General features: G+C 48.0%; 1 protein-coding gene across 2 annotated transcripts in view; it reads left to right on the forward strand.

The window, feature by feature from the left end:
* The window catches only part of MYT1L (myelin transcription factor 1-like), a 157,044-nt gene that overhangs the window by 42,649 nt on the left and 90,668 nt on the right, over positions 1–23,727 (forward strand). The window contains exons 6-7 of one of the 2 annotated variants that reach the window (XM_012662171.1): positions 16,651–17,628; positions 22,074–22,208. In XM_012662171.1, coding sequence (XP_012517625.1) covers positions 16,651–17,628; positions 22,074–22,208 — 1,113 coding nt within the window. The remainder of the gene's footprint in view (positions 1–16,650; positions 17,629–22,073; positions 22,209–23,727) is intronic. The other variant, XM_012662172.1, reaches the window with a different exon arrangement.

Raw genomic sequence — 23,727 nt, forward strand, 5'->3', positions numbered from 1 at the left:
CGTGATTGGGGTCAGTGTTCAGTGTGAACGGCCCGGTGTCTGCACTCGTGACACGCAGACGGCCGTCACACCAGCGAGTCTGCTTGGCCAGTGTTGGGAAACCGAGCTGTTCGTGTGACTTGAACCTTTGTTTTTAAGAATTCCTTTAGGTTGTCTGTCAGACTTTAGGTTTCCTTTCAATCAAACTTCATTCAGGTTGGTTGTCACAGCAATTTGCCAGGTATTCGGGGTGTGCATATTTGATTAGCTTAACGAAATTTACCAGGAAAGTTGAGTCAGCAAACTCGGCCTTTAATTTCACCTTCTCGGGACTGCCGCAGCCATGAGGTGCTTGTCAGCCGCAGTGGGGCTGCTGGGAGGGCTTTTGCCCACGTAGCGCCGCAGGGGAGGTGGAAGCCCGGCCTAGGGACAGGCGTGTCCACTGGGTGGGCGGATTCTGTCTGCGGATTGCCAGACCTTTATGGCTGTCACATAACTGGCATGGAAAGGAATACTACTGAAATGAGATAATCAGCCTGTCATCTGCTTCCCTGTTTGAGAACCACGTTTCTGATCCAGGCGTCCAACACTGGAGACACACAGCAGGGAAGACGTGCAGGGGTGGGATGTTTGGGGCAAAATGTTAACAATGATTTGGTTTTTATGTCCAATTTTATGTTAGTATCAGGCTCAAAAATATGACTTCAAAACTAATGTTTTCATAAAAATCACTTATTTTCTCTGAAGAAGTAAAAGTTTTCTAAAGAGCCTAGATATAGTCTTTATTGGCTTAGGGTGTGCCTCATAGAAACGCCAAAACACGTTCAAAAGTGAAGGGAATATTGTTTTCTTACTCTTCTTCCTTGGGCTCAAAAGTTCTTTAAGGATCTGAATTTCGAGAGAGCTAATTTCTGGACACAAAAGATAATTGTTTCAGCCAGGGGATGGAGCCCTCTTGGATTAGGTAGATGTAGTCGCTTGTTGCTAATCCCATGTGTAGGCATCAATTAACATTCCTCCTTCAGAAGTCCTGATAGCTTGTACTAGGAAACCTGAATTTTAGCAAATAATCCTAAATTGTTACAGTGACTTAAGATTCTTATGAAAACAATTCACCACTTACGTATATACACAAACGTATATACACACACACAAACACATAGAGACACACATGCATTTGCATAAGTTAAAGTTAGTCTCCTAGATTTTTTTGTCTTAATATTAGAGAGCCTTGTGTGGGGAAGGCCCAAGGGAACATCAGGACACATAGCAATGGGTTGCCGCGAACTTTGTGAGTCCACCGTGGACGTAAGGCCCCAGTGTCACTAACAGGATGCTAAGAATTAAAGACATGGCTCTGTGTAGTGAAACAAGTAGAAAGTGGGAGAAAATAGACCAATTTGGCAAATTATATCAGACACTGTATTAAATGCCTGTAGTTCTGGGTGACATCATTAATGGTGGAGACTGACTAATGATTTATAACTGGCCGTGGCTTATAGAAAGACGGTATAAAATACGGATCTTGCATATTCTCACCCTGTTTGGAAAGCAAGAGGCATTAGTGTTTGGAATTATGAATGTTTTTATGTTTGATGGATTAAAATAGGAGATACATAAATATGCATCATTTGACCAAGGGTCTTAACCAGATTTTAGATTTTTCTCTCCGTTGTGTAGAATTAAAATTTCAATTTTAGTTTACTTAGGGTCATACTTTAAATAACCTTTACAAGTACAAAGTGATACAGTTCGAAAAGTAACGAGAAGCCTTATTGAAACAGCCTGGAATGTGACTGCATAGGGTTTGTTTATTCTAACGCGAGCGTTCAGACATAACTGTTTTTAAAGGCCAGATAGTAAGTCATAAAGACATTTTCGTAGAAAAATTCAAGCGAGTGGGCATAAGGAACAGATGTATGGCAGTACCTTCAAGCAAGCAACAGCGTAATTACCACGTAGGCCCTGGGATTTCCAGTGACCTGACCAGACTTGGCGTGGTGGCTACACGCAGGGTGCGGGACGCCTTAACTCAGGAGCATGTGAGGAGGTAGGTCCTGGAAGGCAAAGACCCAGGAAGACATAGCAGGACACAGACAGGGGTAGGTAGATAAGCAGTCGCTAGCGGCCTGGTTTCAGAATTCATATTCTGTATCTGGTTCCCCAGTTAAGTAAGCGCCTTCTGTAATCAGCTATTCCGTGAACTTTGAAGGGATTGGATGAACTGCCCACAGCCACGGCGAGAGGTCACGAGATGAGGCCACCCGCAGTTTCCTGGAGACCCGTGGCAGCAGTGTGGTAGCTCACTTCCTTCTGAGAGCCTGGCGTGCGAATGCTGAGTGCCCGCGGCCTGGGTGGCGGTGGGCTCTCTGGAGGCACCAAGCTGGTTGGATTCCTAAGGCAAAGGGACGTACCCCTCCTAGGAAGTCATCACTGCAAAAGCCTGGCTCCTGGACACTGTCCTCCAGCCTTTCTGTCTGAGGGAAGTCTCCACCGGGCAGCCCCGGGAACAGGGGTTCCAAGGCAGCCAGTGTCCCAGGATGGCGTTCCAGGGGCGTCGTACTCCAAGTATTCCATAGCCAGTCAGGGGCAGGAACCTCCAGGGAGACTTTGTGTCAGAGGAACGGTGCAGCTTTGCCGGTCAAGCAGTCGTCCGACAGGATCAAACTCCTTTATGTTTAATTTGGTAAAATAAGGCTTTGAAAGGCATTTCTCTGTCAATCTCCTATTTTAATATTCTTGTTATATTTCACTTTACAATTACGTTTAGTAACAAAATCGCTATGAACAAGTGTAGATTTCTGCATGACGACATCCTTAAGGTGAGAAATGCAGGACGAGTGCAGGACGCTCCACACAGTGCACACGAGAGACGCACTTTTGTCTCCCCTCTGAGTGGCCTTGGCAGAAGTTGTACATTTCTGAAAAGCTGGACAATGTCCTTTTTTGAGTCTGATCACCAGGGTTCTGGAACATCATCTTAAAAGTGGTCTCCCTGCTCCTCAGTTGACAGTCATGGAGACCCTTGCGTCCCTGGGCCAGCAGCAGGTTCCTCCAAGGTTGGCTGGTCTTGTTTCCCAGCAGGCAGAAGCACAGGTGCGGCCTGAGGTTGCAGAAAAGCCGCACAGTCCGAGCGCAGTGCAGCAGCACCTCACCGCACCCCAAAACACCTCACCGCACCCCACATCACCCCAAAACACCTCACAGTACCTAACAGCAACTCACAGCACCCCACATCACCCCACAGCACCCCAAAACACCTCACAGCACCCCACAGGACCTCACTGCACCCCACATCACCCCACAGAACCTCATAGGACCCCACAGCACCCCACATCACTCCACAGCACCCCACAGCACTCCAAGCACACCTGCCCCCCCAGGCCCCACCTGGCTCAGGTGGCCGTCTAACCAGAAAATCAGGGCATCATGACAGGGCCACAAGGACAGAGCTCATGCTGACATCAGCCTCACAGGGAGGTAGAAAGTCTGACTGTCCTGCTAAGAGGATGCCGCCATTTGTCCATCCAGAGAAGGGGGTCCTTTCCGCCCCCGTTACAAACTGAAATGCAGAGTTTATCTATAGGCTTTGCTTTAGATAAGACAAATTAATACAAACCACTATATTGTCACAATAAGATCCCACAGATTATAGAATAGCTATTATTTATATCTTGGAAATTATTTATTTTACTTTCAAAGATTTAACTTCTCTAGCATTTTGGTTACGCATGAACCAAAATAGAATAGTGTACATTTCCAACGGGCATATTTTATTGCATCATTGTGTTTGATCTTTTAACATGGATTATGTAAGACAGGGCAGAAACTATTTTTCTGTCATCATTGTGCTAAGTAGAAACTGCGACTCATTAAGTTTAAATTATTTTCTGTAAGTGGAGGATCTCTAATCAAACTCTATTGATTTTTTTCCTTATCATAAAGCCCATGTTCTTTTGATCACTTTCTCTTCATTTGAACAACAGGGAAGAATGTCTGAGTGATTCCTTTCAGATTACATAAATAAATAAATACAGTTCGTATTTAATTAATCAAAATTACATTTATTACACATTGACCTATCATAGGCTGGTCTTTTCCATGAAGAATTTTATTTTCAAAATACATTGTAGCAGTCTAAGTCTGCATTTATTAAATAAAAATCCCCTTGTTATCTTGAGGTTATAGATTGTCTATCAGCAAATTTTGTTCATGGTATCTTTTTGCATTTTTGTAATTTAAGAAATATATATCAAATGAATATATAATGCCTCGTAAATTATGGTTTGCTTTCATACTCCAATACACTAAAAAGAGTAAGTCTTTAAATACACATACACGTGTATGTGTGTGCACATATTTGCACGTATGCACACATACCTATCCTTTGGAGCACATGTTGCATCTCCCTACAGACAGAAGTGGGAATTCCGTGAGGGAGAGCTGAGCAGCCTGCCTCCTAGACCAGCTTTCGCGGGCGCAGCCGTCCTCACCACACAGCTGCTTGCGTGCACGTGCTGTTTCTGCAACGCTTCGCTGCGCCCGTGAAGTCCTTTCTCAATACCCTTTACCGAGTGTCAGGGCTGCCTCATCGTTTGATCACCAGGTTAAATTAGGTAAAATGCAGGTGCCTTCCTGTCCCAAAGACTCCCCGGCTTCCCTGTAGCGAGTCCTCCAGATCTGTGAGCCAAAGGTGAGCAGTGGCACCCGGGCGCTCACCGCTGCAGAGGAGCGGGTGGAGGGAAGGTGCGCGCGAGTGTGCGAAGGCCCTTCTCCCCCGTGCTGTGTGACTGCTCCGGGCAGGGGCAGGAAGCTGACCTGGGCAGCGAGTCATAGGAGGGTAAGGGCTGCTGTTGCCGGGTGAGTGTGACGTGGCCCCTTTCTGTCCTCTGTTGGGATAATCACGCCGGCTGGGGACCAGGGCCTATTAAATTCTACTTCCAGATTCGGTTCTTGCTGCCCGCGCCCTGAAATGGTCCCGTGGGTGAGACTGTTTCCTGATGGGACACCTTCACTCTGCAGTAACTCAGCTTTCTTTAAAGGGAATCCAAGGCAAAACCCATGCCGTATAAATCCCTTCTCACAGAAACACTTTTTCTTTTAATGGTAAAGCTCTCAGGGTGTTTTTTATTTCAAACAGGATGATGCACTAGGCCCCAAGTTGCTAAAGCATCCTGATAATTTGCTGTAGACAGGCTTGAATTTTCACAAGAGGAGGACAGGATGGGGGGAAGGGGTCTGTGGTGGGGCCTCTGATTCCCCAACTTTCCCTTAGCATGCTGGTCCCCATATTGATCAGCCAATTATCCTCTCGTGTCTTTCTCAGGGAAACGTCCCTGATGAGGAAAGCAAGCTGAAATGCAGACAGACTGTGAAAATCAGAATTAGCCAGTTTTCTACTGCAGTCAGCAGAAAAAGCAATGAGTTCTGAGACCAACATAAAAACAAAGATGATGTGTTTAGTATGCAAGGCTTCAGCTTGAGAAAGACTGTGGACACAGTTGGAAAAAGAATATGATGATTTTTATCATCTTAAAAACTAAGCTTTCCCTACATCCATGGAGGCATTCTTTGGGGATGTTTAGTACACAGGTATGCTGAAGTATGTAGCATTGTCTCTTGGGAATGAGTAATCATAGAATTAGCAATTTCTAGGCATCAGTCTATGATAAGAAACTAAACTTTCTTCATGCAAACTAATTTTGCATAATTATAAAATATAATTATATCTTATATCTCATGAATTTTCCCGTACTTCGACACAAACCAGAAAACTTGCAGAGAATGTAATGCCATGTGCATTCAAGATGCCAGCAGCATGCATAAAGTGCTGGGGAAAATCTTTCTTACACAATAATGAAAAAAGACGTAAGATAATAAGTCGAAGGATCTTCGTTCAGCTTGTTTTAAAGTCCACTCTAAGAAATGAACAGCTTATTTGGTATGCATTGCTCATTTAATTTGTCTTCCAAGTGCGAGTTCATCAAAGCAGGCGCGAAGTCTGCAGATGGGTGTGTTGTCCTGCTCTGGCTGCACCGCTGTGCAGAGTGAGGCACTTAGCCTCGCTGGACCTCGGTTTGACTTCAAGACCAGGACAATTGTGCCTGCCCTTCCCGCCCCTCACTGTCTTGTTTCAAAGCTGAAAGAAGTTGCAGCGTATAAAAACACCTGACAGGCGTAAAGCAGTTCAGAACTGTAACGTGGCAATTGCGGCTGAAGACGATCTTCGCGTGGCATTGCTCTCCCGTGCGCTGATTCAGGCTCTTCTGCAACCTGGAACCTAAAGTCTGTGCCTGCACACGGCACGCACGTCATGAGTCTCAAGGCTGCGAGAGTGTAAAGGACTCAGAGCACGGTGACAGCTCATTCCCCTGCATGGTGTGTGTTTTCCATGTGCCCAGGACGCTGGGCTGCCTGAGGACACAGAAGCTACACAGAATCACCGTTGTGCAGAAGAAACCAGTAATACGGGATGGAAGAGGCATGTGCGGAAAGATACAGGTTACGGTTCTTTACAGAGGGCGGAATTGCGAGTCATAAGCTGAGACGGATGCCGGAAGGATTTGAGTTGAAAATAGGGACATAAATTTTCTGATATTGGGGACTCCTAGGCTGTAAGTTAGGTTCCCGTGGAGAGTTACGGTGTTGTCTCTGCAGGCTCTTTAGAGACAGACCAGACTCTGAGAGGGATGTACTGTGGTGACTAGGAGTGAACAAAGCAGCCCTGACGTCCCCTCAGATTCCCTCCCAACCCATGTGAACAGCCACGTTTGTTCCAACCCGTTCTGGAAGACAGAAGGATCAGAATTTTCACACTGGCCTCTGTCCGCTCCCAGAGGCACCAGTGTAACAGGAACAGTCTTGCTCTGAGGGCCAAGGAATGCTCCAGGTAGTCCAGTTAATCCGGAAACTCTTTGATGCTTGTGCGCGCGTGTGTGTGCGCGCGTGTGAGCAGGAGAGAGACGGAGACGCCCATCCACGCCTGCTGCAGCGGGAGCTCGGTGACGCCCTGTCCCGCGCTCAGGAGCTCTGTCCTGTGCCCTTCCAGCTGCGCACGCATCCAGTCTCGCGTGGTAGGTTCAGTCTCCGGATGAGGCAAATAATATTTTTAAAAAATTGAATTTTCTTGCATGTTGAGCCACCGGTTCCTCTTTCTTTGCATCCAAAATTATTCAGTCTTCTGAAGGATTCAGAAAAGGGATTTTTGCTCACTGTTCAGAGCAGACACAGAGATATGACAACTTAAAGCCAAGGAAACCTTACCCTCTGAGTTTTCTCTGGCATAAGCTGTGGGGCTTTTTAGCCACACGGGGTCCAGAATCTGCCACCCAAACTTTCTCAGTGTAGAAACAGAGATGCCAAAGGGGCCTGGTGTCCTGCAACACCGTGGGGCGTTTCTGTGGCTCGCTGCTCCTTGTGGCACTGTGGCCTTTCTGAGGAAGGGCCTCGCCGGGCAGGCGGGTGGGTGGGTGGAAGCAGCCTGGTACGCTGGAAAGGCTCCAAGCCCAGGCGATGGGGCTGGAATCCTAGGTGCGTGTCCTGGCCACGCGACCTGGAACAAAGGAGGAAAATCCTCCTTGGATTCTTCCCTTCATCACAAGGTGCGGATGACAGCACGTAACTTGCAGAGCGTGGTGACATCAGACATCCTGGATGGGGCCACCTGGGAAAGCGTGCCGGCCCCGGCGCGCCGACACGGCAGGCTCTGTCATTGCTCTCGTTCAGACTGCTCCTGTGACACAGCCACCTCCCCGACTCCAGAAGACAGCACCCGGCTGAGGCGTCCTGCTGCAGTGTCCTGTTCTCCGGCCCCGCCTCACTGCCCACCCCCTGCCGGTGCCACACGGGCCTCAGCTGCTCCTGGGGCTCTCGGAGCACAGTCCCAGCTCGGGGCCCTCGCGCTCGCTGTTCCCCCCCGGAACCCCTTCCCCGTGCGACGCACTTCGTGTCTCTGCTCGTGTCACCTTCTTGACGAGGCCTTGCCTGATTCTCCCCCTGAAGTAACTCTCCTCCCGGCCCTCTCCGTCCCCTTTTCCGCCTGAACTGTCGTCACAGCACACGACCGCCTGCCCCGCAGCAGAGGTTTGCGTTCTGTTTGTTCTTAGCTCTGTCACTGACTGCAGGGCACCGTCCGTGGCTACAAGGACATTGTCTCCTTGGTCCATTGTTCAGCTCTAAATGTGACTCAGATAGTTGTTAAATGAATGAATATTATTCCGTTAGTGCCCCACCCCAGGCCCAGCAGAGCCGGCTCACGCAAAATTGCGGCAGTTACAACACTTGTCGTTCATCCAATAAAAGGGTTACGATACGTCGTCCTTTCCAAAGCTTTGCATTTTTCATTTTGAGGAAGAGACCTGGATATGCCAGTATTTAACCCAGGTAAGTAGCTGGCTGATGGATAAATGCCTGTTATCTTAGGTGGGAATGTTTCTCCACGCCTCAGTTTCCTGTCTAGGATCGTTCTTGTGAGAGACGTTGCTGCAGTTTCATCACCTGTGGTGGATCTTCCCAACCTGCGCTGGCGCGGCGCTCACGTCACGATCATCTCAGACAATCATTGTCCGCGGGGCCTGAGGAAGGTCTGCCGCATGCTTCGTTCCAGCCTTAAGGAAGGCTTCACGGCCATGACAGGGACCAAGATCACTAAACGTCGTGGAGATACGAGACTGAGCGGGGCGTCTCTGCGCGTGCGCCAAGGGCAGGTGGCGAGTCCTGTGCTGGGTGAGCGGGGGGCAGTGCCAGACGACGCACATTCCTCATCTGCAGCTCAGAGAAGCGCCGGCTCCTGCTCCGCAGAGTGGGCCGATTCACAGAGACAGAAGGCAGAGGGACACGTGGAGTCCAGTGGACGAGTCCCATTGGTGGAGAAGTAGGTCGCGCTGTGCAGCGTACAGACGTTTATGGTAACAAGACTCGAGCCCAGAAATAACCGCGGAGGAAACAACACACAGAAAACGGCTGGGAATGTATTTTGGGCGATTGCATATGAGGCACCAAAACCGTCTCCCTGGTAATTAGCACCAGTGAGAACAAAGAGACCGCTGTCTGCAGCAGACACCGCACAGCCCAGCAGTCATGGCCCTGCTGCTGGTGGAGGAGAGGCCTGGGGGCTGCGGGTTGCCCCGACCCCAGCAGCAGCCCTCCCTCCTGTCTGGTGTTATCCGCCAGCTGTGTCTGCTTCTCCACCATCTGCAGCTCTGGTCCCCCACCCGTTGGCAGCAGCGTTACAGGTGAGGGACAGAGGCCAGGCCCGAGCTGGGAGGGGCCGTCCTTGCCGTCCCGCTCTGTGAGAGCGACAGGTCTCAGGTGCTCAGCAGCAACACCCCATGAGCAGGACGCCTCCTTCTCCTGCACACAGAGTACGTGCAGGTGTAGAACAATTGGCCTGTGCAAGCTCCAAAACACAGGAAAAAAGTGCCAAAACACAGCATGTAAACTACAGATCCTCAAATCACTCTAGTTAACTTATGCAGAGCAGGAAGATTGTAACTGAAATGTAGTGTTTCTACCTTTCTTTCTTTACAAAATTCCAGTTAACTCTAAATAATTTTTATATCCAATAGAGAAATCATATATCAGCATCAATCATTCATTTTGAACCACTCTCAAGAGAGACTGAGTATTTTCTCAGTATCTGCAAACGAATTCAGAGGCCTGTTCACCTGCACTCAGGGCCCTCGGCAGGAGGTGCCTGCGTCCTGCATCCGTCGCACACCCACCGCCCCGACACCGCTACCTGCGGCACCGGGGAGCGTGTCTAGATACGTTCCTCGCACCTGAAGCCTTGCGATTTTAGAGGGATGATTATGGTCGGAAAGCGCCCTGTGGTTTGGAAAAGAAATAAAAAGTAGCTCAGAGTGGAATTAGAAAGTGTCTGTGTCTAGTGAGCAAACAGGCAAACGAATTACCAGACAAGAGGCCCTGCGGGGACCGTGGCGTGCCTTGCAGAGGCAGGTCTGCCGCCAGGCACCGAGGTAACCTGTGCCCTCCCCGTTCAAGCTAAAGAATCAAGGGCAGCCAGGAATGGGCTCTTTTGATGAGGTGACAATTATTTAGAGAATATCTGGAATTTGTCGCTTAGAATTTAGTGCAAGACTCAGTCCCTCTGTTCCATCCCCAGCTGGAATCGGGCTCCTCCTAAGCACTCGCTCAGAGCAGGGATCCGGGCGGGGAAGAGTGGTTCTGCGCAGAGCGCCTGGGCGCTAGGGGCCTCCTTGCTCTCCCTGACGAGGCTGACGGGTCTTTGCAACTTGAAGTAGGTAAATGCTCTACCACCACGGATCTTTTTGTCTTTTGGAAATTTATCTTTGAAGTAATGCCATTTAAGAGCCCCAGACACTCACAAGCTTGGAAGGCAGGAAAGTGCGGTGTGCTGGGAAAAGGCTTGAGAGCATGTCGAAGACCAGGTGACAGTCCCAGACTGGTGGAGGGCACGTTGGTGGCAAACAGGTTGCTTCAATTGCCTGGACCTAAGTCACTCCAAATGAAACGTAAGAACTTTGAATGGTCACCTCTATAATTCTAGCACTGACGTTCTAGGGTGCAAGGAAAATGACCGTGGCTGACACGGGAAAACCGGTCATCTCAGTCCATCCCCAAGCTTAGCGAGAGTGGCGTGAGGTTCTGCTAGAATAATTTCAGCCTCTCAGCAATCGCTGTTGAAACCGCGGCTGTGGACAGACATGGTCTGAACGTTTTCCACGACACCGAAATAAGACAAGCAACAGCACTGTCACGTAGGACGTGATTGGGAACCAAGAGAGTTAAGTCTAGACCGGGCCGAGTTTGGTCTCATCCGGCCACTGCAGACCCCCTTTCAGCTTCGAGACGCCCCCGTTCATCCGTGCGAAGCGGAAGACTTCTTGTGAAAGAGCCTCGGCGGTGTCCCAGCGAAGCGCCTCATTGTTCGGGCGGGAGCAAGGCGAGGAGGGAGGGGTGCTGCGACCCCAGCGCCAGCGGTGGGGGAGCTGTCGCCAGGGCCCAGGCGGCCTCCTGCTGTGGGACGTGGGGGAGGACAGTGCTCAGGGGCTGGCGCCTCTCCCCGCAGATCTGTCGAACTGAGCAGCGCCCGGGCTGATGAGGGGACGTCTCCCCACCACAGAGGGAAAGACACCACAGTTCTCTCAGCGTGTGCCTGGGCTGTTTGAAGGAGGACCGAAGTGAGAGGGAAGCGAACTCCAGCCGCTGTCTGGCCTTAGCGAGTGGGTGAGGTATATTCCATGTGACAACAGGGTCATGTCCTCAGAGTATCGAGGTAGCCAGGGTCCGCCCTGTGCCCGCCATCCCCTCTCTGCACGGCCTCACCCTCGTTCTCAGCGGCCTCCCACCCTCCTGCCACCCAGATCCCTCCGGCTTTTCCGACGCCCGGAGTTGTGAACCCAGTTCCCTCTTGAGCGGAAGTCCAAAGTCCCGTGTTTTCCTGATTTCCTATCCTCGTTTCCACCTCAGATTGTAGCTAAACTCCATTAATCGGAGCTCTGTTAGGCAGCAGGCCGACTTAGCTGGAAATTCCTGCACAGTCTTCAATGACTGATGACATAAGTAAATCCTCAGTTAATAAGCCGATGCAAAGTATTAAAAGAAGAAAAAAAATCAGAAGATAAATGCTAAAAACAATAACAACAACAAAAATGTTCTGAAGAGTTAGGCAGAAAGGGATTGTGTTCCTGCCTGCTCGAGAACAGCTGAACGTCCATCGAGCTGGTCTAGAAGGAGCCCACCGCATGCTCTCAGGGGGCACCGTGGTGTCTGCCTGCTGCGGGGCAGAGGCGGTGCGCAGCAGGAGGGCTGCTGCGCCTGAATGCCGAGGTCCAGCTCTGTCACCCTGTGGCGTGCAGCTGGGGAAACCGTTAACCTCTTGTGGCCTCGTGTCGCCGTCCCTTAGAGGGAGCAGCAGTGCCTCTTGTGGGGCTGTTACGGGCGTCAAATGCAGCCACACAGATAGCCGCCTGCCAGGAGACTGCGAGCTTGGCTGCTCTTCTCCGCCCGCTGATCCCTCACTGCTCCTGTGGGCTGCTGCATGTGGTATGTCCGTGGTACAGGCCACTTTTTCTTTCCTGTTACTGTGGTTGTTAATTAAACACCGTCATCTTTGCATTAGAATTGAATATTTATCTTTCAAATTTCTGTATTTACAAATCAGAAATATATATCGACATCCAGTTATTTCTAAAATTAAAAAAAACACCTCTCCAATGCCATCTCCAACAGTGGTCCGGCCACTGTTTAGTGGTCTTTCATTGTCTGAAACATTGGCGCGCACTCTCGGGCCACGTCCTCTTTGGCCTGGCAAAGTCTGCAGTGGTTTTGCGTTGGAGAATCACTCCTCTTGCTGTTTCTTCTCTGCTTTCTAAGTGGCTGTACAGTTGCTTGCCCAGAGCCTGTTTTAGTTGCTAGAAAGAACAGCGGTAACTCAATCAGGACTAGATGTTGAAAGAATCCAAGGTTGTATCTTAGATGCGTCTTTCAGAGACAAGTTACTACAAAGCCAGTGCTTGTATTTATAAAGTTGGAATCCACCAAGTTCTGACCATACCAGACTCTAATCATGAGGGTGGAGGAAAACAGTCTACAGCCACCTCATTTTTTTTGTTTAAGAAAATCTTTTGGTTTTCCAATCGTAACCGTGGAGTATAAATTGTTTATAACAATCTCAGCCAAAGAAGATAAAATCAGCCCTACAGCATTTCATACAGCTCACATGGGAATTAAGATCTCATGTGTAATAGCAATTAAAACAAGGCATGTGATAGGCTGACGGAAGTGTAGAGAGCCCTTGGGCTTAGCTACTGAATCAACTCTGTTTTCTGCGTTCAGTTTCCTCCCCTGGAAGTGGCTGGGCCAGACCTTCTCCCGCTTGCATCCTAGTGAGCACCTGGGCTGGCATCTCGTGCCAGGTGACGCCTTTCTGGAGTCTGCTGCTGTGCAGCTTTGCTAGATGACAGACTTAAGAGAGAAAATGACAAAGATGGAAACTGATAATACTTTAATATTCTCTTTAATCCTCTATCTAAATAATTATGCTTTTTTGATTAGAACATAAACCTGTCCTTTAAAATGATTTTCTGGGAGGGTCACTTGAGGCCAGGAGTTTGAGACCAGCCTGGGCAACATAAGTGAGACCCCATGTTCACAAAAAATAAATTAGCTGCACCTGGTGGTGAGCACCTGTAGTGCCAGCTACTCGGGAGGCTGAGGCAGGAGGATCACTGGAGCCCAGGAGTTTCAGGTTGCTGTGAGCTAGGCTGACGCCACTGCACTGCAGCCTGGATGACAGAGTGAGATCCTGTCTCAAAAAAATTAAAATTTAAAAAGTTTTTAAATAAAAAATAAATATACAATTTTGTGATAAAATTTTTTTATCACAAATACATTTTCCCTGTTTGCTGGAACATTAAATACTAGATAGAAACTAGCAAAATTAACTCCTCAAATTTTTGTGGTTGGAATATTCATTTTGTGGATTATTTGTACAATTTTCTGGCACAGAAGATTCTGGTCCATTTCCCGTATCCTGTCTCCACGTGTGACTCATTTCATGATGGCCCTCCGCAGACACGTAACTGGAAGGGGAAACTGCCTGAGCGTGTGGAACCAGAGAGATTCTGAAAGCTCACTGTGAACGGCTGTGAATTCTGGAAGAGGCGGATGCGTGGTGGATACTGAGAACCTGCTTGCTGGTGGACTGACTGACTGTTCCCATCCCTTAGTCCCCACGGGTATGAGCTGGCATCATTGCAGATGTGTTTCAAAATAGTTAAATGTGGTAACTCAAGACATTCTGTTGGCCTGCGGGAACTTTCAGTCCTCAGGCAGCCTTCACCGGCCTTTCATTCCCACGGTTACCGCCGTCAGGACAGAGCCTGCGCCGCCACTGGAGCTACTGGTGGGAGAAGAGCCCGCACGGAAAGCGGGCTCCACGCTCAGATGCGATGTGCTCCCCTCGCTGCCGTCACTGACTCCGCAAACGCGCTGCTTCCTGGGCTTCTGCGCCAAGGGCCCATGATGAGACGAGCGGCCACGCGTGCACGGCCCCACAGCGCAGGGGACCTTGCATGGCGCCTCCTCCTCACGCGGTCCTTGGACGAGAGCTGTGAGAAGGGCCGGGCGGTTTTACCATCCCCCTTTACCGATGAGCTGCGGGAGGCTCCGGAAACGCAGGGCGCCAGCATCACACGAGTAGCAAGCCCCAGAGTCACGGTGGGGGCCGAGCTAGATAACTTTAATGCCACAGCAGTCTCACGTGACAGCCGTCGGTTGCTCTTGCTGTACTGTGTCACCGTAGCAGAACTTAAAGCTGGAAGGTGCGCTGGAGGCAGTTGTCAGCCTCCCGGTTCCCGAGGTGAGGGCCCCTTCTCAGCTGGCTCTGTCGCTGTGTGAGGAAGCTCGTCGGTCTTTGCTTTAATCTCTTTAGGGGAAGGTAACTTAGAAATTGAGTGGGGAGATGAAGAGATGTCTGGTTGTCAAAAAGGTGCGCTGTGCTCCTCGCCCGCGTGATGCGGAAGGGAAGACGCAGAGGCAGATGAATTGAAGGTAACCCTGAGATCTAGAAGGTGGAGAACTAGAGTCTTGCCAACAGCATGCTTGATAGGAAGGCGAAGAATCCATAAGCGCAGGCCTCTGTCCTTGTCCCAGTGTGGGCTGCTGCGTTCTCAGACACAGAGCGCAGGTCAGGCAGCCCTTTCTTTCCTCGTTCGCCACTTTTGGTGACTCGCTTCTTATCCAAATTCTTCAGGATGACATGATGATTTCCGGTAAAGAAATTTAGGAGAAAATCATGAAAATAATAAGTCTCTCCCACGGTTTCTTCTTCAATTCAGTGTTCACAGTGCTTCAGCATGTGCCTGTGTTTTCTCGGTTTCAAGTCGCCCTGTCTCAGTGTGGCCAGCCGGTGCCGGAGAACACCAGGGCCGTCGTGCAGAGTGACACCCTTGCTTATGCTGCGGAAACTTCTCTAATCACAGCCCATGAGTATGACAAAGTGCATAAATTGAGAGGAGAATATAACTTTTATATTTCTAAATATTCATTAAAACAGCATTGACTTCAATTCCTCAAAGCTTGAACTCTAGGCCAGTGGCCAGGAGTACATCAAGATTTATGCACTCACGTGTGTCTGATTGCATTCACTGGTTTAATTGTCTTTCTTTTTGCTGCCCTTTGAGAATACTTTTATCTCTGTGATAAAGAAACTGATTTATAGGAATTATCCAGAAGAGAGACAATATTTGTTTCATATAATTAGTGATGCTCTGTGATGAATAAATGGTAAACTTGATTTGCTGACGTTTAGAAAGGTGCGTCAGATCTAAATATGTCTTGATTCGATGTGGGATAATAAGGACGTTATTTTCTGTTATTGGTATATTGAGCTCCAAATCTTTTTTCTTTTCTGCATAAAATCCACAAAGAGAACACCAGAGGTGCCATGTCTCAGCTCTTAGCCAGTCAGTGTTTGCTATTAGTCAATACATCTCGTTTCTTCATCGTTAATAAGCTTTAAAAATTCTTCTTACTCTCATTTTTTTTAATCATGGAAACAAAGAACAGATGTGAAAGTGGTATGCAGCTAACAAATCCAACCTAAGGGGGTGAATAGATTTAAGAATCCCGTTGTGATTACCCGTGTTTTGCAATGTACATGACAGCAGCTACGTAGGCTGGTGAACAGAGGTGCAAATCCCCAATGTCCCCTGAGTGTTAAACAGAATACATTTCAGATGAAACATCAGAGTTTTAGGTCATTCTTAACATAGTCTTTTTTAAAGAGTTTTTCTGCATACTTTTTTGAGATTGAGTATATCACTTATTCACCGTCATTTCCCGAGGCCATGACAGAGGCGGCTGTGATAACCGCGTGTCGGGCTGGGCGCTGCGTGGCGAGTGCTGCGTGGTGAGCTCTCCGCCCGGCCCTGCCTGTCACAGGCTCTGGTCACTGTGCACGGTCTCCCGCCCACCCCAAACCCCCGGCGACGACACAGAGGAATCAGAGCGCATCAGACCTACTCTCTGAACCTTTACCGTAGAGTTCCCGTTGCTTCGCTGTTTATCATGACGACTTGTCTGCAGTATTAGATTCCAAGTAACTCTTAATGTGGCCTCAACGTGTGCTCAGGATGCTCAACTCCCAGTTTGGGTGGCATCCCCACTGACCCTCAGAAACGCCAGGCTTTTCCTGTGTCACCTGAGCATCACTGTGAAAATAGACAGTTTAAAAGCGATTGTTGCAAACATCTGTTTAAGAGTTGGCAACGAGTAAAGTTCATGAACTCTTAGAAAGCCTAGGAATAGGATGAATACGATTATTATGCATCTGGTTGGGCTATAAATAAATAAAGCCAGTGAAGAAAATAAGTCGTTCTTAAAAGTGAGATATAATAAAAAATTAATATTTTAAAACTTTATTTATAATGTTACTAGTTTATTTTAAGATTGATTAAGGAAATCAATAGTTCACAGAAAATAGATGGCCCTCTGTGTTCTAGCACAACCCGTTTTCTTTATGTCAACATTTCTACCCAGCTACAAACGGGACGTAAAGGTTCCGTCATGTGATAAGCAGAGTTTGACTTGCAGTTAACTTGCTGTCCGTGCTCTTACGACTAAACTTCAAGTTCTAGCCACTTTTCCTTTTCTTTCCTTTTCTGTCTTTTTTTATTTTCTTTGCAGAAGACCATCAAATGAATTGTCACAGTACTCGAATAATGCAAGACCCGGAAAAGGATGATAACAATAACGACGAGTATGATAATTACGATGAACTGGTGGCCAAGTCGCTGCTAAATCTTGGCAAAATTGCTGAGGACGCGGCCTACCGAGCCAGGACTGAGTCAGAAATGAACAGCAACACCTCCAACAGTCTGGAAGACGACAGTGACAAAAACGAAAACCTGGGTCGGAAAAGCGAGTTAAGTTTAGACTTAGACAGTGACGTTGTCAGAGAAACGGTGGACTCCCTTAAACTCTTAGCACAAGGACATGGCGTTGTGCTCTCAGAAAACATCAGTGACCGGAGTTACACAGACAGCATGGCACAGCAGGACGGCAGGAACATGAACTACGTCATGCTGGGGAAGCCCATGAACAACGGCCTCGTGGAGAAGATGGTGGAGGAGAGCGACGAGGAGGTGTGCCTGAGCAGCCTGGAGTGCCTGCGCAACCAGTGCTTCGACCTGGCCCGGAAGCTCAGCGAGACCAGCCCGCAGGACAGGAGTCAGCCGCCAAACATGAACCTCCGCCCGCACGCCAGGCAGGAGGACGACTTCCCGGGGCGGACGCCGGACAGGAACTACTCGGACATGATCAACCTCATGAGGCTCGAAGAGCAGCTGAGCCCCCGGTCCAGGGTGTTTTCCAGCTGCGCCAAGGAGGACGGGGGGCACGAGCGGGACGACGACACCACCTCCGTCAACTCGGACAGGTCGGAGGAGGTGTTTGACATGACCAAGGGGAACTTGACCCTGCTCGAGAAAGCGATTGCTCTGGAGACGGAGCGCGCCAAGGCCATGCGGGAGAAGATGGCCATGGAGGCGGGCAGGAGGGACGGCATGAGACCATACGAGGACCAGTCCCCAAGGCAGCTTCCCGGCGAGGACAGGAAGCCCAAGTCCACTGACAGCCATGTCAAAAAGCCATACTATGGTAAAGGTAATATTTCTACCTAACGTAAGTTGTCCCGTGAGAACACGAGCCAGAGTAGGAGGTGTTGATAGCTACAGTGAAAGCAGGAGTCACACTAGATTATATCTCCACTGCACATTCTTAGAGCTGATTCCAGAAGTACGTTGTGTGATTTTGTTTCTGAAGAGCAAATAAAATATTTGAGAAATACGTAAAGCAGCTCAATGTGATATGTTAGAGCAGATGAATGACAGAATCCTTCGGTGGGAATCGCATTCCCTGGGAAGGCAGGAGGGACGCTAGGAGGTGCCAGTGAGCCTGTGCTGTCAGCCACGGTCCACGCCGAGCGGTGAGGGCTTAGGTGACAATTAGCCACCCACAGATGAAGCACGTATTTTACAAATCGGATTGGGTAGGTGGCATCATGGTGTATAAAATTATCATGAAATGACAGTCATGGACGGAACCGCCCCCACAGAAAACAGCCCTGATAGAAATTGCACCGCAGGGCGAGGACCGGTGCGGGAGACGAGGGCAGGGAGCGCTCCGGCTTGTCTCGGGGGAGGAAGGCAGCGCAGACCGCTCGCTGCGCAAGGCCTGGCGTGGCCCCCGCTGAGGTCAGTAGCGTTTCCCTGAGTATTTTCATTCCTCTCACTGATTCCATTCTGCTGTGGAAACAGTTACGGGGCTTTTCTCAGGTGTAAGTTATTATAAAACACTCAGAAATATCCAATATGATACTTTTAGCTGAATTTTATTGCATGAAATATGCAGGAATGTATTTGCATATATCTTCATATTTAACTATATATACAGATATACTATACATATATAGTAAGTATATAATGTGTGTGTACATACATATCTTTAAATCTCCAACCTGAATGAGTGACTTCGTGTTTGCAATGACGAGTGTCCGCTTTCAATATGAAGCAGGCAATAATTCAGCCTCACACAGAACCCTGGCTTTGTGCATATCACAGTAACAAGTTTCTTTTAGAACTAAGTAAGAAGCAATTTCAAGAACGACATTGGTGATTCCTTAAATCCTTCTATGTTAGTAGCAAAAATATTCTTTTTCTGTTTTTATTTTAATTTATTCCATTCATTATGAATATTGAGTTCTCTCACAGTGAATCTAATAGTGAGGTCCAGGAATTTGGTTTGAAAATCAGTTGCTGTTTAAACTTCAAACTATCAGGAAAACTGCATTTTTTCTGTGGTGACCTAGGTGTGTATTCTCCTCTCAATGTGTGCATGACTTTCTGTGGCCAGCTGGCAGCTCCACCGCCAAATCCAACTGGGGGAACCTTGGCCAGAGGCCCTGGAGGCTCTGGGCGTGGCGAGTGCGTGGGCGCTGACGCCCTCTCGGTTAAGAGGCAAAGGCTGGACCATCGAGGCCTTGTTCTGCGAGGGGGTGATCGTTAAGGGAAACAGAGTCTTCAGCTCAGCAGGACTTCAGGCTTGCTGTGAACACTTTAAAGACTGTGAAACATGGCATATATGTTCAGAAGTACAGTGCCAAAGTTATCTATCCGAATTTTTAATTGACTATTTCAGAATCAAACAGGAACCAAACACTTTAGGAAGAAATTGTGTCTTCTCATGTGATTGCTCAGCTGGACATTTGTGTGTATTTTGGGCTTGTTTTAGGTGTGGAGCAGCGGCTTTAGGATGGAGGCTGGCGCTGCGCCACCTGCTGGTGGGCGGCCTACCGTGCAGGCCGGTTTGGCTTCACAGGTTCTATCAGTACTTTGCAGGGGCTTCTTTGGTTTCTTGGTCCCTTTAAACTCAGCAGCTTTATGCAAATGTTGACTCATTTTATGGTTGTTTTGTTTTGCTGCAAGAAATGGAATTCGAACCGCTTGCTTCCCTTATGGAAATGGGGGAGGGGTGGGAATGAACAGTGACAAAGAAAGGTGCTTTTCCCTGACTTGGGGAAAGGTGGTGCGGACTCCCCTGGGCGGAAGGCCTTGGTCTCTGTCTCTGGCAGTTGCTCCAGGTCCTCCTCCTCTGACCAAAGTTCATTTCCGTTTCCTGTCACTGTTTTCCACATTGTTTCCGGTTTCTTCCGAAGCTGTCAGTAGTTATACCCAAAACCAAATAGATAAGGCCAGCGAAGCCAAAAAGTGGAACAAAGAGATTAAGGCTCCCTGTAAAAAGAAGTTGCATGGCAATGTCTCACCTGCAGGCCAGGGGACAGTCCCCACAGCTGCCGCATGTCAGCGGTCTGCTATTGGACCAAAGATGGGGAGAGCATTGGTTCTCATTTCTGCACCATCTTCCCAGACTGATTTAAATTGTCAAAGGGTAGTGTTTCCAAAATCTTGAGTTAATACAAAAGAAATTAATCATGAAACTCCTCATCTTTCTTCTGCTCAGTCATCCACTCTCACGCGAGAGGACGGGGAGCAAGCTAAACCCAGCACACATTTTTTTCTACAAGTTGATGCAAGGTTTTTGGCTGAATTGTTTGTCTCTTCGCTTGCTTGGTTATTTTGTGTTTGCTTGTACATTTGCTCTTAAGATGAACTGGCATTGCAAATGAAACAAAACCAAGGGGAGGCGGCGGTGAGGGCAACCCGCACACCCCTCCACGGGGTTTCATGCATCGAGAGGAGATTATACCCTTGTTGTCTTCCGAAACCTGAAACAGTCTTGAGCCACATTGTTTTTGTACAAATCAGTACTTAATTTCAAAGCACTTTCAAAATATGAAATAATATAATTTGCTAGGAAATCCTGTGTCCTGATGAAATAGAGTCACTTAATCATGGATGTTAGTTGTAACTTACTCCTTGTTTATCTGTCCCGAGCCGTTTGTATCTAGCTAAAAATCTCTTATCTCTGGTTTATGATTTTAAATAATCAAGGTTTCTTTAGAAACTGTTAACTATGCACTTACTATTTCATATTTATATTAATTAGATTAGACAATACTATGATGAAATTACTGAAAAGACAATGAAATGCCAGGCTTTTAGTTTGCATGTGTAAAAGAAGCTTCAATAAGGTAATTAGAAATTGGAGACATAAATACATAATTTAGTGCAGACATCATCAAGGGTAAACAGTGGTAACAAAGTAGGTGACAGCGCGTGAAGGATATTTCCCTGGTTTAAGAAGTTCCAGCTCAGAAGAGGCACATTACGTAGAATATAATGTTGGCAGAAAAGAGCAGGGGGAGCTTTTTCCAGAAACATGACACGACTTCCATATTTCTATAAGTCCTATGTCTATTTCAGGTTCACATGAATGACTCAAGAAAGTCTATAAGAGTTCAAAAATTTTAAACCCAGCTTTTATCTTGAGAAAAGTGAATTCTTAACCAAAAGGAAAACATATTTTCTGTCAATTATGATTGGCCTGATTAATGAAATATCAACATAAAAGAATTAAATCCCTAAAGAAAATTTAACTATAGCATTATCTGAACCAAATCATGATAATCACTACCTACTGGTGATCAGAGCAACTGGTTTTCAAAACTGGCTCAAAGATAAGAGTGTTTCACACACTTGTATTTGCTATTCAGTCTGAGCGTTACCTTAAAACTATTTTCTGGAGTTATACAGTGTACATTTATGAACTGTGGTCAATTCTGGGTATAACAATAATTTTATTGGCAATATTATTACATTTCTGGCATCCAGCATTCGGTTTTTGACCACCCTCTGTGCTAACTGTCCTTCACTGGTGCTGCAGAGAAGCCCGCGGGGCTGCAGAATGCCGTGGCCTCTTAGCGTGGCGCGTGCATGCCCAGCGCTCTGTGAACCTTCCCGGTTCCAAGTGCAGATGAAGAAATCAAAACAGATTGCTCCGTGGCTTCTGAAACATTCTTGATTGCCCGTCACCTCTGGCAGGTGGGATCCCCACCCTTTGGTCATTTGCTCACAGTGCCTTCTGAGAGTTCGGTTTATTTTCAGAAAAGCTCGGAATTGGTGTGCCAAGAATCACGTTGGTTAACCTCAAGAGAGAAAATTTTAATGTGAGTAAAATTTTGCAGCTTATAGTGTATATGATTAGAGCACTCGGAAAGAAATTCAGCTAAAGACTTTTTGAATGAAATTGCACTTTCCGGATGAATTTCACGGAGAAATTGCTGAATGAGAATGGTATAGAGTTGGAGTTGTTCTCTGAGAAGGTCACTGTTCCATCACTATTTACGTTGATTTCTTTGAGCAACACGGCTTATCATGTAACACACGGGAAGATAATTAATCAGGAGTCGACAGCAGGGATAGGCTATTTTCTTTCTTTGGGATACAAAGTAATTCGTGATTACACTGTATAAGGTTTAAAAACTCACCCAAAACCAAGGAACTACCTGAGCGAAAGTCTGATGTCAGAGCCTGTCCCTTGACACCTGCTTTATTTCTTTCTTTAGCAAAGGTCTCTTCAGATTGTTAAGTAATCGCATTTTTCTTCAACTGGTCAATATTCATTCTTTTGACACCTGTTGTCACTTTTAGATCCCTCAAGAACAGAAAAGAAAGAGAGCAAGTGTCCAACCCCCGGGTGCGATGGAACCGGCCACGTGACTGGGCTTTACCCCCATCACCGCAGCCTGTCCGGATGCCCGCACAAAGATAGGGTCCCTCCAGAAAGTAAGTCCACACCTCACACCCCCCGCGGGCGTGCAAACACCCATCATCTGTCTCCACCATCCCGCCTCCTGACGTCATCTCCATCGTACGGCTCAGTGCAACCTCGTGTAACCAGTCCCCCAGGCACCTGGAAAGGCAGCTGGTCCGGGAGTGGCCCGAGAGGAGACTCCTCCTCCAGCCCCAATGTCTCTTGGCCCAGGAGAGAAGCGCCCGCCCCCGTAGCCAAGGCCAGGCGGGCCTGGGTGCTGGCCCGAGCCAAGCCTCGCTTGCTCTGTGACCTCAGGCGAGGTGCTTCGCCACTCCCTTCTCATGAATCACAGAACCGAGTGTCTCTAAGACATTCCCCCCAGCACTCAACTGCTAGAATCCCTGAGGAAAGGGTCCTTGAGCCATCTCTCGCCCGAATATCTGGACTTCCATATATTAGCTGAGTGAATATTTAGATCTGAAATTTGTTGCATTTTTCTTGTAAAGTCTGTTTCTTGTCATAGTTGTCCTGAAATTTCAACACTAAGATCTTAAAGAGGAGGTTCGGATTGGGTGGGTTTTTATCTTTCACATTCTCATGAATTAATTAGGTTCTGAGAATATGGAATAAATCTATGAAAACAACTCAGTGTTTTCTAGAACTGAAATGATACACACCATTTTTGTTTATCCTTCTCTCAGCACACAAAGTATACCAACTACTTAAATACAATTAAAATCGCTTGCTCAGGAAAAAGGCACATTTTCAGAAATGAGCGTAGGAGTTTGGAATCCTGATTTTGAGCATAAAGCATGGAAGGGTTCTCCGCACTGACTCGGTCTCCCGCGGGGAATGTGGTGGCGTGAGAGCTGGCGAGATGGCGAGACGACCAGTTGGTTACTTAAAGGAACTTTCGAGGACGGTCCCATTGAAAGGGGTAACTGGGATAACCGAGAACCTCTTCCACCAGAGCCAAGTGGCTTCCTGGTAGTACTTGACACTTAGAAAGGGGCACTGAACATTTCAGGTGAGTTGGTTGTAGAAGCTACTGTGGCTCCAGGTTTCCAAATGGCTGCTACAAACAATGAAGCCATGTTTCTCGCACCTGTCTTTGCACAGACCTGACGAGCTGCGGCAGTGCTAATCAGAACGTGCGGCTACAATCCCGTGTGTTACATGAGCAGGAGACAGCATGCTGTAACGACAGCTTCCGTGTCCCAGCACACACCCCGCAGGCACCGGTCACTCGGTTTCCCACGGACCCACAGGCCGGCGGCCCAGTTATGCAGATGAGGGAGATGAGAAGCACAGACTCCATTGCCCTTCTCTCTCCAGGGCAACTTGAGGATGCCCAGAATGTTTTTAAGCTAATCTGAAAGGTACCAACTCGCCTAGGTAAACGCCAAGCCAAGGCGTAAATCTGAATCTGCCTGACACCGAGTCTCGCTATTTCCCGCGAAGCCTGGGTTTGACGATCGTTTCAGCCCTAACAAGCCACGTGGTCCTGGCGCGTGGCGGGCTCTGCGCTTCCTTTTCCGCATCTGCAAAATG

This window comes from Propithecus coquereli, unplaced genomic scaffold, assembly GCF_000956105.1.
Source record: "Propithecus coquereli isolate 6110/MARCELLA unplaced genomic scaffold, Pcoq_1.0 Scaffold753, whole genome shotgun sequence".
Classification (NCBI taxonomy): domain Eukaryota; kingdom Metazoa; phylum Chordata; class Mammalia; order Primates; family Indriidae; genus Propithecus; species Propithecus coquereli.